Here is a 16,732-nt window from a genome sequence, read left to right as displayed (position 1 = left end):
TTTAATATATTCATGAATTTGCTTATTCAATCTATAAATAAAAAATTAATTTCATTAACTAATTCCATTTTTTGGCCTCAAAATGTTTGATAAGCTTGATGTGGGGTCAAGGATTTTTCAAATTGGATAATGCCCAATTACCTGTAATATTAATATTCTCGAGTTCCTATCGTGCATTTGTGATGTGAAGGGAAGGAGCTTAAATCGACCCTCTTATTTCTTTTTAGAAGTGGAAAGTCACATTATTTCAACTTTATTTTTTGTTTTTAATGTTTAGAAGTTAAGTATAATTTTTAAAAATAAAAAATTCAAATAATTGTGAATACTATCTTTTTTTTTTTTTTTTAAGTTTTCAAAATTAGGCTTAGATTTTATAAACTTAAAAAAGTAGATAAAAAAAAACTCTGTTTTAAAAATCCCATAGGCATAATTTTTTTTATATTTTGTTTCTAATAAATAAAAAAAGAAACCATTTGTTAATTTTTAAATATTTTGGATCAAGTTATTTTTTATCTGGTCAACTCATTGATTTTATAATTTTATTTAATTAAAAAAAAAAAAAAAAAAAAAAAAGAAGTGAAAAGGATAACACGTCAGCAAGAGATGAGTACGGCCAAACGATTGCAAATGCTAAGCCGCCGAGTTTTGCCACTTTTCCTCTGACCAAACCATAACCATCTTACTTCTCTCTCTATAACCTTTTTTCTTTTTCTTTTTTTTATATCTTCCATGGCCGATTCCGCCGCACAAAAAACCTACGCAGCGCCGTCGTCACCTGCCCCGATTCTCAGCCGCAGAATCTCGATTCCTTCCTCCGCTATCATGCCGCCACCAAACGTCGCCGTTTCCCCTCCTCTGTCCTCTCCGATCGACTTCAGGATCCTCTCCTCCAAGTCCTCTTCTCAATCCTACACCTCTCTCAAGGACATCCTCCCCTCCGCCGCCGCCTTCAACTCTCCCACTGCCGCATCTCCGGCCAACTCCGGCTACGAAATTTCCATCCGCAACCGCCTCGTTAAGCAAGCCGCTTGGGCTTATCTCCAACCTATGTCCGCTTCTTCCTATTCCACCGGCTCAAATTTCTTCCACCGTTTCTGGCTCCGATTCTCCGCCGCGAATCCGATCGCTAATAGTCTTGGATTCATCAGAGGTAGTATCATTCCCGCCATAGTCCGAATCATTCGGTTCTGCATTTGCTTGTGACGCCTTCCTCAACTGCTGTAATTGACCTAGATCGACGCCGACTTCCTCTGCCGCTGTAATGGAGATTGATGGATTTAATTCCCCTGTATAAATCCCTTTTATTCTCATACAGAAACTTGCATCCAATCCCTAAGGAGAATTGATTTTCCCAAATACATTCATAGATTCAATCTCAACATTCTAATAAATTCGCAGCAAAAAATTCCTGTTTCGATTTCCATCTCTCTGATTAATCTGCATCGATTTTTCTTCGTTCTTGCACAGCTTTCCGGCGATTACAAACATCTGAGTCGTGATTTTAACTCGCGAGCTCGATCCGCTGGTATATCAACGTTTATCTTCCTTCAAATTATTCCAACAATATTATTCTAATGTTTATAAGATCAACGAATTCGATACAGAATTTGTTCCAGAGTAAATTAAATTTTGATGAATTTAAAATGATTTAAATTTAAAGTTCTAGCAGTCGATTTAAGTTCTAATGTTTATAAGGTCGGTGAAGATTTTAAGCCTATTTGCCCGAAATTTGGGTTAGTCAAAAGTCAAATTTAAAGTTAATATACAGAATCGATTCTTGCCTACATTATTGTTCCATTGATCGTTCATCTACACGTCTCCTTACACTTCTCTAGTTAAATCTTCGAGTTTACTACATTTCTGTTCATAAATCTTCGAGTTTGCTACATTTCTGTTCATAAATCTTCGAGTTTGCTACATTTTTGTTCACACCTAGCTTCACTTATGTGCGATACTTCACTGGTCTTCAGTTCTCGATTGCAATACTTCACTAGTCACCAGTTCTCGATTGCAATACTTCACTAGTCACCAGTTCTGGAAGCAAACCACGGAGCGGTTCGTCCTATTCAGATATTCACGACCGAAACACTGTATTATTCTCTTTCGGGTAGGCCCTAAAAGAAGAAGAAAGGGAATATATTATTGAATTCACCCAATCCGATAGTACCCCATTTACTAGATTATTGAATTTATTCGCTGGTTGTTCAAGTTATCATTAACCGTCAATCAGTATGATAGAGTCGAAATTCGAATTGGCTTCAATTTCAGTTTCTTTACCAATAGTATAATAAATCTTCAATTTTTTTTATTTTTTTATTTTTTTATTTTTAGTTTAGAGGTATTATTAAAATAAGGTTGATATTAATTTATTATTATTATTATTATTATTTTTTAAAAGAGAAGTTGAAGTGTAGTTGGAAGAAAATAATTGACTGGAATAATAAACATTAACCGTCAATTTCTTGCCACGTGGACGGATCTCTACATGAATGAGGCCGTTACACTCTTGTAAGTACTCTAACGGAAACAAGAAAATAAAAAAAATAAAAATTTACCACGTATTAACACACACGTGGGAGGTGGAAAAAGGCCACGTAGGATATCCAAGCTTGGCGTAAAATAAATTTAATGTATTTTTTTAAAACATTTTTGGAAGTTTAATTTTTTTTAAGTTAAGAAATCTAACTAAAATTAAAGAATATTTTTTAGAAGGTAAATTACAACCAAAGAAACTGCTAATTAATCAATAAGTTCACTTTAAAAAATATATTTATAAAATGAAAAAAATGAAAAAAAAAAAAACTTTTGCTTTTAAGATCACATAATAAAAAATATTGCTTTATTTAATAAAGTTAATAATTTAATAATATTAAAATTTAATATTCATTCCAAACAATAATAATAATTATTATTATTAGGTTAAAATACATTAAACTTTCATTCCTTATTCAAAATTTTCCAATTTCAGTGGTATTAAAAAAAAAAAAAAAGAATATATATATATATATATATATATATATTGAATTATATCGAGTTAAGAAAATAAAAAATAAATAAAGGAAGGGGAGAGGTGGGCTGGGCTGGGCTCAAACATATGCAAAAGCCCAAAATGAAAGGCCAAGAAAAAGCCCAATAAATACATATCCACATATAAATTTTCCTTCTTGTTTTTTTTTTTTTTTTTTTTAATTATATTTTTATTTCTAAATTATCAAAATTTATATTTTAATTTAATTCAAATTTGAAGAATTCTTATTAACCATACCAAATATTAGGCATATAAACCTACTTTCATCCATATTTTCTTCAATTTCATTCAATGAGCTCTTAAATTCCTAATTATATTTTCTTATTTAAATATTTTTCTATATATTAAAAAAAAAATGAAACCCATTATTTCAAAACTAAAAATTATTATGAAATAAACTTACATTATTATTTAATTATTACTATTATTAAAATAATATTCGATAATTCAAAATTTAAAAAATTTAAACCTCACGTCACTAGAACGAGACATTAGAACGGTGGTGGCTGGCAGGGCTCTAATTCTCGAGTAGAATCTAGAGAAGTAGAGGGAAGGCATGTTCTTGAATCTTCCTTCACTCACCGTTCGATCCATCAATCTTCCGTTTTTCTTTTCATCGGTTCTTTGGTTACCTAGTTGTTCATTCAGGTTGAAGAAATTTTCTAGGTCTGCGTTCGTCCATATGGGTCAAGAAGTTCTGAATCCTTTTATTAGAAGGCGCGCGCAGTTTCGGTTGTGCAATGTATCAGGGTATTCGATTCTCGTTTATTTTCATTGAAATTTCTCTTGGAATTGTGGTTTTCCATGAATTAAATCGCCTTTTGTTTCTGCGTTTTGATAGTTACACTAATGAATTGCTGGAGATTCATGCGGATGATCCATCGTTGCACGTATTGTTCATACCTGGAAATCCAGGTCCATATGCTTTTGTGGATGTAGGTTTTCGATGCTTCTGTTGATTTTTGCTTAAATTCTGAATGGGTTTTGTTCTAAGACAGGAATTGTTTCATTTTATAAAGATTTTGTTGAATCCCTGTATCAGTTGCTTGGGGGCCGTGTATCTATTACAGGCAAGACATGAATTGTTGGCATTGTTCTTATAGATAACATTAATTTTTTTACATCTGGGCTGATACTTTTTCTTTTTTTGGCCATCCTTTTGTATACTATCAGCTATTGGTCATCTATCTCAAACGACGAAGGTACTTGCACATCGGTCTATAAAGTTCATATCTGCTATGCATTTTAGCTTTGGCGAGTGACAAATTCTTTTAGAAATGATGTTTTGTGCACTGCATTCTTATATATGAAATATCAATGGCTCTATGTAGTTGGAGGCTCTGGTTAGTTATGCTTAAGTTTAATGCTTCAAAAAGCAAATTAGTTTATGTTGCTCGGATGCATATAGTGAAGTTTGTTACATAAATTTCCCCAGTGATTTTATGTAATGGATATTGATGTTTCTTCTCTTTTAGGACTGGGAAGGTGGAAGGTTATTTTCATTACAAGAACAAATTGATCATAAGGTAATTGTCTGTTTTGTCCGATTTGATTTAGTTGTTGATAGCCTAGGGTGGCAAGTGGTCCATGAAAAATATTAAGTCGCGAGTGGACTTCATTCTAAACTTCATGGAGAGCTGTGCATGTAAGATCCCACATCGGTTGGAACTGGGAGCGGAACATTCCTTATAAGGGTGTGAAAACCTCTCCCTAGCATATGCGATTTATAACCGTAAGGCTGATGACGATACGTAAAGGGCCAAAGCGGACAATATCTGTTAGTGGTGGGCTTGAGTTGTTACAAATGGTACTAGAGCTAGACACCGAGCGGTGTGCCAGCGAAGACGTTGGGCCCCCAAGGGGGTGGAGATTGTGAGATCCCATATCTGTTGGAGAGGAGAACAAAACATTTCTTATAAGGGCGTGGAAACCTCTCTCTAGTAAAACCGTGAGGCTGACAGCGATACGTAACGGGCCAAAGCAGACTCTGCTAGCGGGGGGCTTGAGCTGGAATAACATTGCAGAAATTTGGAATTAAGATCTCTTTCTCAAGATTATTGTTCATTTCTTTATTATCTGTTTCCTACAGGTCTCTTTTCTCTTTCATATATGGGGCTGAACTATATTCATATTTCTTTTGCAGATAGAATTTGTCAGACAAGAATTACAGAATAAAGACATTCCATTGCTACTGGTAATTATACCTTGACGATTACAGTTTATGCTCAATGTTCCCGATAATCATAAAAGAGTCGCACTGTGCAAAATTTTCAATTGTATTGTTTTGATATCATCTGAATACAATTGAGTTATTCTTTTATTAGTAAGCCACTGCAACCCTTATAAAATTTGATTCTAGTTTAACCCATACACAATAGTTTCTGGTTATAGTGCTCATATTCTTCTTGTTACCTGTTAACTAAACCGAGACAATTTCACTTGTTATGTTAAGAATGAACTTGTTACAATTTTGCAAAGTTCTTCGTTATGACTGTTATTTCGGTAGCTGACCCGTTTGTTCTCTTTGAAGGTTGGGCATTCTATTGGATCGTATATCTCGATTGAATTGTACCGCAAGTTCCAAGATCAGGTATTGGCATAAACTCTTCGTGCCTCTTATGTATTCCCAGCTTTCAAGAGATGTTGCAATGGAAATTTACCTTGAACCCATAGGTGGTGTATTGTATTGGATTGCATCCATTTATGATGGTGAACAGACAATCTCGTCAGCAATTTTTAATTGGCAAACTTGCAGGGTATGCCCGTTATTTGTTCTGATAACATGAATTATGCCTTCCTGCATCTACATTGCCATCAAAGTCTCTTCACTCTTTCTAATTATAGGACCCTTTTAAAATCTTTCCCACTTCAGTGGATTCAAACTCAGCCTTAGAGAGTTTCTCAGTTTTGTGTATCTTTTATATTGTTTTTGTGAGATCCCACATCAGTTGGGGAGAAGAACGAAACATTCTTAACAAGGGGGTGGAAACCTCTCCTTAGCACACCCATTTTAAAAACCTTGAGGGGAAGCCAAAGATTAATAGTACACTGTAAGGCTGACAAGATAATTTTGTGCTGTAGATCCCGTCTTCTATCAACTTTGTTTTCATCTTTCGTCGCACTGTTGGGTGTATTACCAAGCCGAGTTTCAAGTTTTGTTGTGAGTAAAACTATTGGGAAGTCATGGTCCAGAACTGCAAGTGAGGCTGCTTGCACTTATTTGCTAAAGGTGAAATGAAATCTAATGTATTATTTGTAGTATATGCATTTTTAGTATCCTCTTGAGACTGCTATAAATTTTGATTCTAGGATAATGACTGTCTGTTCTGATATTTGGAATATTATCTTTGTGTTCTACAGTACCATGTCATGCGAAATATTCTATTTATGGCGTTGACAGAGTTCGAGAAGGTATTCACTATGAAAAATCGCGATAGTTAGGCGAACGTGTCGCTCATATCAGACATTTGTATCATTGAAATCTTCGTTTTCGTGGCAGTACAAATCGTAATATCAATATTTAGTCAAATTTCCTCATCTGATTGTGTATGGACATTGTTTAGCTTTCAGAAACACCAGATTGGGCATTCATGAAGAAATCAAGTCGGAAATTATCATTTTTGTTCTGTATGGATGACCACTGGGCTCCAATGCATGTGTTTGAGGAGGTAGGATATACAACTACTTTTCCATTTTATCAATCATTTCTGCTGCATGCATGTACGTTTGCCAAATATTGTTGCTAAAGATATTATCATCGTGTCGTTTTATTGTGACTAATGTTAGGTTATGAAGTCTGCTGCTTATTTATAGTTTAGCCTATGTATAACTATATATGTTACACAAATGGTTAAAAATAGCTATGCATAGTAAAAAGCTATAACTGTAAAGTAGCAAACTGAACTATATATATATACTCCATTAGGGTTTTGAAAATGTACTTTTTTCATTCTTTGTATTCTATTCTTTGTATTCTATTCTATCGGTACATGCTTGAGGTCATCAATATAAACTTTTAGTCAATATTTCCCATTGCAATTGCATTTTCTCTTTGATGTTCTTTGTGTGAATCTAAATAGAGTGTATACGTTGTTGTGCGATTTTAATAATTAGAAAGTACAACGATAGTCGGTTTGAAATATTATTAACTTCGTATTATGTATCGTGAACAACTTCAAATAGCAGGATTGAAAAACTAATAATTTGAATCTTAGAACTGTAACCGATATAGTGATTTCAAGCTCTAGTGTTGTTGTTTGAGTTTTGTTTTGTCCACAGATATCGAAGCAGATCCCTGAAATGGATGTATCAGTTGAAAGGGAAGGTCATACACATGCATTTTGCTGCTCTGAAGCTGGCTCACTCTACATTGCTCAACATGTGGCAAGCTTGATCAAGAATCACATCTCAGATTAAGGTCAGATTCATTCCTTCCTTCTGACTCCATTAGAGACTTCCTTTGTGTTTTATATCGGACGTTCGTTCTTAACGTTTTGTAGTAGCAGCGCATGCTTTTCGACAACGTACGTCTCCCCATACACTATCATTCCTATAGAAACCTCATGTTGTCAGACAGGAAAATAGAACAATGGAAGCACACGTTGTGTTTTACTGAGATGGTTCGAATAAGTGTCGAATATCAGAATGTTTATAGGTTCATCCAAGAAATCATCTGTATTTGAAACTCAATAGAATTAATCTACTTTGAAGTCATAAATAACTGATAAATGTTACCATTTTTTTACCTTAATACTTTCAATAAGTTTAAGGTAAAATGTTACATTAACCAAGATTAAGGTAAACGTTACAATTTTTTTACCATTTTATTTCATTTTGGTTTATGTAATTTCAGTTGTCTAAATTTACTCTCAATACTTTCAATCAATAAAGCTTAAAATTGGTCCCTCCAATTATTTCAAAGTTATATATATATATATATATATATATATATATATATATATATATATATATATATATATATATATATATATATATATATATATAGTTAAATATAGTTAAATATAGTAATAATAATTATTATTATTTTCTTTCATTTATTTTAAACTTTGGTTTATAAGTTCTTATAAAACTAAATTTATAAATTAGATTGAATCAAATTAATTCGAATTTATTATTTATTTTCTAATAATTTTAAACTAGAAATTGAATTAAAATTTTTATTAAATATTTAAAAATGAGTAAATAGATATTAATATAACAAAATTTTGAATAAAATCGAACGAACAAACAAAAAAAAAAATTATTGAAAAATTTTAGAAACCAAACAATTGGATTGAAAATTAAGTTAAAAAAATAATTTAAGTTTAAAAAAGAAAATAAAGAAAGAAAGGGAGAAAAAGTAGAGGTTTGCGGAGTCCGATAAAATCCGAACGACAGCGACTGTCCAAATATAAATTCCCGCAAACGGTTTTGTTAAACCCATTCCCAATACGCTCTCTTCTCTCATCCTTCAACAATGGCGACTCGTCGAACAAACCTCCCACTCACCTCCCTCTCCGTCGATCTCAACATTTGCAGACCAAAGCTCTCTCACCTCTTCCACCTCAAGCCGAAGCCCTCCGCCAAATCCCCTTCCCTCCACCACTTCTCCGCCTCCGCCTCCGCCTCCGACTCCGATTCCCCGCCCTTCTCCGACTCCGACTCCGAGACCAGAGCCTCCATCACCTTCCGCGGCTTCGGTAGAAGCGGCAGCGAGAGCGTCGCCGTCGAGAAAGACTCCGACGATCCGTACCTGGATTTCCGGCATTCGATGGTCCAGATGATTCTGGAGAACGAGATTTACTCGAAGGACGACCTGCGAGGGCTTCTTCGTTGTTTCTTGCAGTTGAATTCGCCTTCTCACCATGGAATTATAGTTAGGGCTTTCGCTGAGATTTGGGACTCTGTTTTCTCCGCCAGGTCCCCTGTTTCGCCTCCGATCTTCCGCTTTTGAATCCTAGCCGTCCGATCAACTTAAGATCTCGTCTTTTCTTTTTCTTTTTCTTTTTTTTTTGGTTGAAAAAAGCTTTTATTTTTTTCAACTGTACAAATTCTCTACCACTTTTCTTGTTTCTATGAGTGTCCCTCCCACTCCTTTATATTTAATTTTACTATATTTTCTTTCCACTTTTTTAATTCTTTTATTTTTACCATCTTAAAATATACCCTTTTTTGTTTACTACAATATATGATTTGTTTAAATATTATTAATCGCCATCGCCATAGTCAAATTCGTAAAGACATCGAAACAACATTAACCTGATCTATATAGTCATATTGGTTAAGACATTCAACCTCCAATTAAACACTCTCGGATTTAAAATATTGTTTTATTTTTAAAAGTGTATTATGTGAGATCTTGTAGCTCTTTTTTTTATTATTTAATTTTATTTTTTATTTTTGTCTAATTAAAAAGAAAATAATGGTTTCACATGCTATATATATAAATAAATAAAAGTAGTATAAAATTTTTGAATTTGAATATGTATGAACTATATATAAACATTTCTAATAAAGAAAATAATAATAATAATAATAAAATTCCAACGAACGTATGATTTATTGAGAATATCAATGCATAATATATAAAAATAAATGTTGTTGAGAATAAAATATTTAAATTGTGTGAGGATTATTGTACGGTATATGAATTAAAAATAAAAATAAATCAATATGAATTTTGTCAAATGGGACAATTGGTATATTAAAAAGACAATGAATAGGTGATATGAACAAAAATGCACATTAAAGATGTCACAATAATAGTGTTGCATTTACTATGTTCGAATTATTATTTTTGAAAAAAAAACTATATCCTATACCTAATTATTGAATGCTCAAAATCCATTTTTAAACGTCAAAATAAAATAAAAAATTGTACGATTTTTTAACTTGAAACACCCGTCTAATTTTCTATTTTAAAATTTTGATATTTTTTTTTAAATAAATTGGACAAATTAAAAATATAAGGACGCATTTGTATTTCTTTTTCAAAATTTCTAGAAATTAATATAATTTTTTAATTTATATAATAAAAATAATAAAGACAACATTTTTTTTATTAAGAAAATAAATTCAAAAATCATTAAAAATATGCAAACCATTTGAATTTTCTCTTTCTTCCAATATATATTTACTTTAGGGTGTCAGATTTTTTTTTTTTTTTTTAATTTAAAAAAGATAGTATTATTACCTTTACATTGGCCTTTTGACTTCACCCATTAACTTTTTCTTGTTTTCTGCAAGTATGATTTTAATTTTTTTAATTCCTTATTTTATTGGAAGACAAGACAAATATATATATATATATATATATATATATATATATATATATATATAAAATAATATAATATAGAATGAGAAAAGAACAAAAAAAAAAGAAAGATAATAATAATAAAACATAAAAGTTAGTGATATTTGTGATGCCAATAGAGAGAGAGAGAGAGAGAGAGAATATAACTTTTATTTTTATATTTTATGATTTTTTTTAAAATTTATTTATTTATTATTTTTGTTTTAATGTGGAAGGAAAATGAGAGTTTATAATTTATTATTATTTTTTTTAATAAAAAATCACTCTTTTTCACAATGAAATATTACTTTATTATGGACAATAAAATTTCATTATTATTAAGTAATATACGATAGACAATGGTAACGAAAATAGAAGGAAAAAAAATTATTTATTTCCACCTGTTTTTCATTTTGAATGAAAAAAAAAAATTAAATAAATATAAAAATATCCTAAAAGAGTGAAATTAGGATTGTACCATTAGAAAGTTAATATGGTTAGGTTGATAATCCAAGTAACCTAAATTTGTTTCACAACTCAACCCAATCCAACTTTTTATTTTTGAGTTGGGTTGTCTGGTGGTAAGAGCAGGAGAAATGTGTGATTGCGAGGGGCAACCAGCGACGAGCGTAGGATGTCTGGATGCTATGCAAGGGTGATTGGATGAGGGCGCGAGGTGTTGGCTACGGATGATTTGTCTGTGAGGGTCTGTCTAAGGAGTGCGAGAGCAAGATCTATTGTTTGCCAAGTGGAAGTATGAGAGCTTTTGCGAGGGTCGTTTAGCATATGTGAAATGGACATGCAAGGGCATGATCGGTCATATGTGAGAAATAGAAAAAAACCCATAATGTGTTAGACTAGTTTAGTTTGAGTTGACCCGAACTTTTTCCCACTAAATCTGAAACCCAAACCAAACCGGTTTGGTTAAAAAAAAAAAAAAAAAGACCAAATTCAACCTAAACCAATTGAGGTTGGGTTTGTTGGATAAAAATCTCACATCACCTAATTTAAGAAATGATCATTGATCTGTAATCAAATAATACTCTCTCCATTTGTACGAGGTGGGAAAGCCCAAAACAAAACCACGAGAGCTTATGCTCAAATTGGACAATATTATACCATTATGAAGAGTCGTTCATCTAATAGGATTGATCTGATTTTTTCGAGTTCGACGTACACCCTTCGACAAATAATTAGACGACTTATGGGAATAAAGTAATGGAGCAAGTACAAATCACTAAAAAAACGACTATTAAGAAACAGTTGATGAAGCTAGTTTTAGATCACGAGAAACATAAACCAATGTTTTCGATCAATCTTTATAAAAAGAAACGAAAGGTATGGTATAGTTTAAAGAGTTAGTCAAATCCAAATCAAAAGACAAAGATAATGGAAAACATGAGGGGCCATGAAAACGAAAGAGGATCCACTTGGAAGCATATCTCTTGAAGCTATATCGGGTAAATAACTGTATATAATAAGTTATATCTGAACTTTGAAAATGTACTCTTTATATTATCTGTATTCTCTCTTACTGTACATATCTGTAGTCATCAATACAAAACCTTTAGCCAATATTCTCCTTGCATTTTCTCTATCCTGTTCTTTGTGTTCATCTAGATCGAGTGTGTGCGTTGTTGTGCGATCCTAACATGCAATACTCATATTTTTGTTGCCATCATTGCCTTCGTTTAATTTGGCTTAGTGGCTAACATCTTTACTTGCTTTTCTTTCCCATCTTAATTTCAAACATGCCTTCTTTTTTTTCCTTTTTCTTTCTAACGGGTCAAAAACATCTCGAGCACTCATTATTATTTTTTCTAAAATTTATTGATTTTTTAAAATTAAAATTAAATATTTATTGTGATTTAAAAAAAAAAAATTGTATTATGAGCGATAGTGAATGTTACCAAAGTCTTATATTGACTAGATAGACATAATATCATGTATATGTAACTGAGAGACAGCATTTTCAGAAACTCATGAACCAATCTAACTCATAAAGTTTTTATTTATTTAATCCAAATTCAACCCAAATAAGCTCGTAACCCAGTTCAAACTATACAAGTTGGATTGAATTGATTGATATTTTTGCACTTTGATGGCAGCGGACTTGTGATTGTGCGACACTCACTTCCCAGCAACAAGTGAGTTAAGCCTAATAATTCTCGTGTCAGTAAGAGTCTTGAAAGCAAGATTTGAGAAATTGAAATTACTATATATAACTCTCGGGTAGGAAGAAGTTGACAACTAGTCATATCTCCATAGATTTTGGGGGCATTTTAGGCATTGCAGGCGTAGACATGATTTTTGGTGAGAGGTCATACTCTAATCTCATGAATACCTAATTAATAGACCAGTTAATATTTAAAAATGTTAAATATCTATCTAAATTTATAATTTAAGGGTTAAAAAATAATACCCAAAAAGCCCTCTACAAAATGCTGGCACGTGACATAAACTCATCTTCGATTAGGCACTATTGGTAAGGCCATGGCCATCACATGACCTTCCCAATTGAATTTGGGTTTAATTAAATTTGAATTTGAATTTGAATTTAAATTTAAATCAAAGTATGATTAGATTGCATTATATCTTCTAACCTAAATGTCCCTCTCACATCAAACTTTTCAAAATCCACTTCAAACAAATATCAGTCACAACTCACCACTAACATAGGTTACAAACGTCAAATATTCTTGATCTGCGTGATAATATTAAAAGTAGGGTTGGGTTGACCCTACAAAAATAATGTCAACCCGCTCAAACCGAGAAAAAAACTTAGCCCAACCTAACTTATATGGTTTAGGTTGAATAGTCTGAATTGGTCGAGTTATCGAGTCAAATGAACACTGTTCTTGACTTTATTTTAGTTTATTTATTAATGGGTAAGCCTTGATTGGATGATTATGTGGGTTTGGGTGTTGTAAAGATGGGTTTTTTCCCACTAAACACTTACTTTTAAAGGAGAATTAATGAGTTTACTTTAAGAAAAGCCATTGCTGGGTTTTTAAGGGACATAGAGAATGGGGTTCTTGTAGCTTTTGGTGTTTTTAAGTACATTCAATTTTATTTATATCCGTTCATTCGAAACTTCAACCCCGCTCATACGAAATCAAAAACTAAAAACTACAAAAAACCCGACCTACGAAAATTTTATCTAATATCAGCCAATTTTAACACATGTCACTCACATGGATATATTCGTCTTAATTACATACATATAACAGTCTAAGCCCATCGTTAGCAGATATTATCTACTTTTGTTCGTTACGTATCTTATAAAAAATGATTTGTTTCTCTCTCCGATCGTGGGGCGCATGTATATAATTTATTTAAAAGCTAAGGACATGTGGTATATAATATAGGGCCTAGCTTTGTCATAATTATTCTAATGGATTTATGTTCGTAAAAAGCCCACTCTTTGGTTCAACAATTAAGCCCAAATATGAAAACAAATTTACTTTCAAATATTTCAAATAAAGCCAAAATAATTTTTTTTAAAAAAATTTAAAATATTGATAAATTTTTTGAAATGAAACATTTTTAAAGTTAAAAAAGTATTTTTTAAAAAAACTTTTTATTTAAATGTATTTTTAGAGTAAATAACTCGAAAAGTAATTGTAAGAATATTTAATTTTTTTTTAATTTAATAATATTATTGAAACTTTTAAAAGTTAATTTTTAAAGAAATTACAAAACACAAACATGTCTCTGTGAGCTGCCCGGTAGGGACCAAGCAAAACTGAACTTCTCTTGTCTCAATCTCAATCTCGATCTCGCTCCTCAAGTTACCTTCCTACACTAGTCGGAACCCTTCATCAAATTCTCCTTTACCTCTTAATTGATCCAATCAAATGTTTAACACTCGGCCCAAGACCAAAAAAAAATCAACGCACAACTAAACCCTAACTAATCCTCCATTTATAATTTTAAAAAATTTAATAGATATCAACTTGAAGATAGTTCAACTGAACAAACATAAAATTAAAATCTTATTCAACACATTTTCCAATCTCTTCCTCCTCGTCTTCAAACAAGGAAGATAGAGAAGGAAGAGCAAGAACATGGGTCGAAGAAGAAGAACTACTACTACAATTTGAAGAACACAAAAGAGAAGAACATGAAGAAGTTGATGAAGAAGTTGAAGGAGAATTTGGAGAATAATCTCCAAAACCCACCATTAGATCCACAAAAGCTCCAATAATAAACCCATGATTTGTTTTAGAATTAGCCTTCAAATACCAACTCAAAAGCATTTCCAACCCTTTCCAATCATCCTTCAACCCATGAGCTTCCACCATCTCCTCCATTGACGTCTTGAACTCCAAATAAGGCTCCTTTGAATCCATTGCCATAGCCACACTTTCCTTGAACGGAACCTGGCAGTTTCCGGCCACCCCCGCCGCCGCCGCCATTATGGAATTGGTCTCCTCCAGCTCCAAAAACAGCCTGTTTCCTTGCCTCAGGCTTAGCCCTCTAAGTAATGCTTCGATTTGTTCATCATCCGACATGTCGTCTTCTTCGTAGGCTGAGTTGATGGTTTTGAAGATGTCGTTTGAGATCCGAAAGGAGAGGGTTCTTGATTGGGTGCAGGAACGCCATAGCCATGGAGATTTGTTGACCAAATTTGGAAGCTTTTTCAATTTCTTCCCCATTTTTTTTGAGAGATTTTAAAATAAAAATAAAAAATAATAATTATTATGAGGAAAAGATGAATTCTTTGTTTGGCATTAATGGCGGAGTCAGGGGAGTTGTGGAAGGAAGACATCATACATACACACCGCTCAGATGTATTTTTATATATAATTATTGTAAAAATCCAAGAAAAAAAATAATAATTATAAACGTGTTTGACTTATCGGTTCGGATTAAAAAAACCCGATGTGGTTGGAGCTAAGTACTCGAATTTGGGATTTGGGTTCGGTTGTCTTACCTACCACTTCAACTGTAATGTCCTAGGTCTAAAATTTGTATCGGGATTTGAAATTAGGATTCAGTACTAGATGATCCGACATTCCTCTAAGATATAATCACTTCAACCGTTCTTGACCATTTACAGTTATTGCTTCTGTAAATATAGTAGGTAAATAATCCCAACGTGTTACATAAGGTAGATATTATATAATTGTTCGATTTTCTGCAATTTTTTCCATCCCTCTGTGTAAATAACCCAATATTGGTTCACAGTCAATAACATCTTCACCATCCAAAGTAAGGATGAGTCGAAGAACACCGTGCATTGATGAGTGGTGAGGTCCCATATTGACTGTGGTGAGGTCCCATATTGACTATCATGAGTGTTTTTAGCATATTTTGTCTTTGTTTACATGTTTGTTAGGAAAATTAAAGATTACCCAAATCTAAACCCGCCTAACTTTGAAGTTTTTATGATTAAATTATAGAATATAGAAAAAAAGTGTATTTTTTTCTTTAATTATCCGTTCGTTTCTATACCATATCTGATTGATAGAGATACTTTTAAGAGTTCATGAACTAAACGTGCTTTAATGGTTTTAAATAAATTTTTTTTCTTCGAAATTACGAGATCAAATAAATATAAACTTCGAAATTTATACATTAATTTTGTCATTTTAATTTTCAGTATCACTAAGCTTTATTAATTAGGTATTAATTATTTTATAATAATTATCAATTGGATTTAAGGAAGTAATTACCTAACGCACCAAACATTAATTTTCCTTTTATCATATTGAAAATTCAATGACGATTAAATGATGATAAAACAAAATTAGTTGAACTAAATTTATGAGGGAATATTTAAGTTAAAATTGGACAAATTATTGGCACTAAGTACAATTTTCGGACTCTAATTATTTTTTTCTAACCTAAGCTAAAATTACTCATAATTATATCGTCATCGTTACTAGATATTGTCCGCTTTAGCTTGTTATGCATTGCCGACTGCCTCATGGTTTCAAAACGCATATATTAGGGAGAAGTTTTTACATCCTTATAAGGAATGTTTAGTTTCCTTACCCAACCGATGTGGAATCTCCAATTCATCCCCATTGGGAGCCAGCGTCCTCGCTGACACACTACCCAGTATATGACTAATACCATTTAAAACAGCATTACGTAACACCATTAATCCCACAATTTTAAAATGTGTATATTGGGAAGAAGTTTTCATACTTTATAAGGAATGCTTCATTCCCCTCTCTAACCAATGTGGAATCTCGAGAGATTGTAGGTTCAAATTTAGACTGTACTAAATTTCAGAGAATCGACATCGAAGCTCTTCAATTTCGAGGTATCGACGTCAAAACTCTTCAAGTCAAAATTGAACCATTCATTCCGAGATATAGATTTATCCTTTTTTTTAATAATTAAAAAAAAAAAAAAAAAAAAAAAAAACATTAAAAGACCTAAGATGTTGGTTGTGTTTAGTT

At 32.3% G+C, this 16,732-nt stretch overlaps 4 protein-coding genes across 6 annotated transcripts; 3 read left to right on the top strand and 1 right to left on the bottom strand.

Annotated features, from left to right (window-relative positions):
* Positions 1-659: 659 nt before the first annotated feature.
* LOC111781995 (uncharacterized) lies at positions 660-1,415 on the top strand. Its single transcript, XM_023662751.2, has one exon. The coding sequence runs from the start codon at positions 730-732 to the stop codon at positions 1,201-1,203; it is 474 nt and encodes a 157-aa protein (XP_023518519.2). The 5' UTR covers positions 660-729; the 3' UTR covers positions 1,204-1,415.
* A 2,109-nt stretch (positions 1,416-3,524) lies between these two features.
* Positions 3,525-7,854, top strand: LOC111780935 (alpha/beta-Hydrolases superfamily protein). 3 transcript variants are annotated; one of them, XM_023661300.2, is made up of 13 exons: positions 3,525-3,778; positions 3,870-3,943; positions 4,027-4,098; positions 4,202-4,230; positions 4,504-4,554; positions 5,172-5,222; positions 5,559-5,618; positions 5,702-5,784; positions 6,110-6,257; positions 6,389-6,439; positions 6,592-6,696; positions 7,307-7,445; positions 7,534-7,854. In XM_023661300.2, the coding sequence occupies exons 1-12, from the start codon at positions 3,585-3,587 to the stop codon at positions 7,442-7,444; spliced, it is 1,056 nt and encodes a 351-aa protein (XP_023517068.2). In that variant the 5' UTR covers positions 3,525-3,584; the 3' UTR covers position 7,445; positions 7,534-7,854. The 3 variants fall into 3 exon arrangements, with proteins under 3 accessions (XP_023517068.2, XP_023517065.2, XP_086975945.1); XM_023661297.2 differs by having other exon boundaries at positions 7,528-7,854; XM_087119819.1 differs by having other exon boundaries at positions 3,526-3,778; positions 3,870-3,963; positions 4,071-4,098; positions 7,528-7,854.
* A 514-nt stretch (positions 7,855-8,368) lies between these two features.
* On the top strand, positions 8,369-9,163 carry LOC111781988 (uncharacterized). Its single transcript, XM_023662742.2, has one exon. The coding sequence runs from the start codon at positions 8,505-8,507 to the stop codon at positions 8,979-8,981; it is 477 nt and encodes a 158-aa protein (XP_023518510.2). The 5' UTR covers positions 8,369-8,504; the 3' UTR covers positions 8,982-9,163.
* A 5,122-nt stretch (positions 9,164-14,285) lies between these two features.
* Positions 14,286-15,092, bottom strand: LOC111782014 (transcription repressor OFP13). The gene has a single exon (XM_023662769.2). It carries the CDS (start codon positions 14,975-14,977, stop codon positions 14,315-14,317), a length of 663 nt encoding a protein of 220 aa, XP_023518537.2. The 5' UTR covers positions 14,978-15,092; the 3' UTR covers positions 14,286-14,314.
* Between the last annotated feature and the right edge of the window lie 1,640 nt (positions 15,093-16,732).

This window comes from Cucurbita pepo, chromosome 19 (assembly GCF_057944985.1).
Source record: "Cucurbita pepo subsp. pepo isolate OVF chromosome 19, ASM5794498v1, whole genome shotgun sequence".
NCBI classification, from domain to species: Eukaryota; Viridiplantae; Streptophyta; class Magnoliopsida; order Cucurbitales; family Cucurbitaceae; genus Cucurbita; species Cucurbita pepo.
This window is presented reverse-complemented; position numbering and strand designations above follow the sequence as displayed.

Bases quoted from the DNA above. Each gene is read 5' to 3' on its own strand.
- LOC111781988 (XM_023662742.2), top strand. From the start codon at position 8,505: ATGGCGACTCGTCGAACAAACCTCCCACTCACCTCCCTCTCCGTCGAT.
- LOC111782014 (XM_023662769.2), bottom strand. From the start codon at position 14,977: ATGGGGAAGAAATTGAAAAAGCTTCCAAATTTGGTCAACAAATCTCCA.
- LOC111781995 (XM_023662751.2), top strand. From the start codon at position 730: ATGGCCGATTCCGCCGCACAAAAAACCTACGCAGCGCCGTCGTCACCT.
- LOC111780935 (XM_023661300.2), top strand. From the start codon at position 3,585: ATGTTCTTGAATCTTCCTTCACTCACCGTTCGATCCATCAATCTTCCG. The intron at 4,099-4,201 runs GCAAGACATGAA...GTATACTATCAG, and splicing joins GGGCCGTGTATCTATTACAG to CTATTGGTCATCTATCTCAA. The intron at 6,440-6,591 runs GTATTCACTATG...GACATTGTTTAG, and splicing joins CGTTGACAGAGTTCGAGAAG to CTTTCAGAAACACCAGATTG.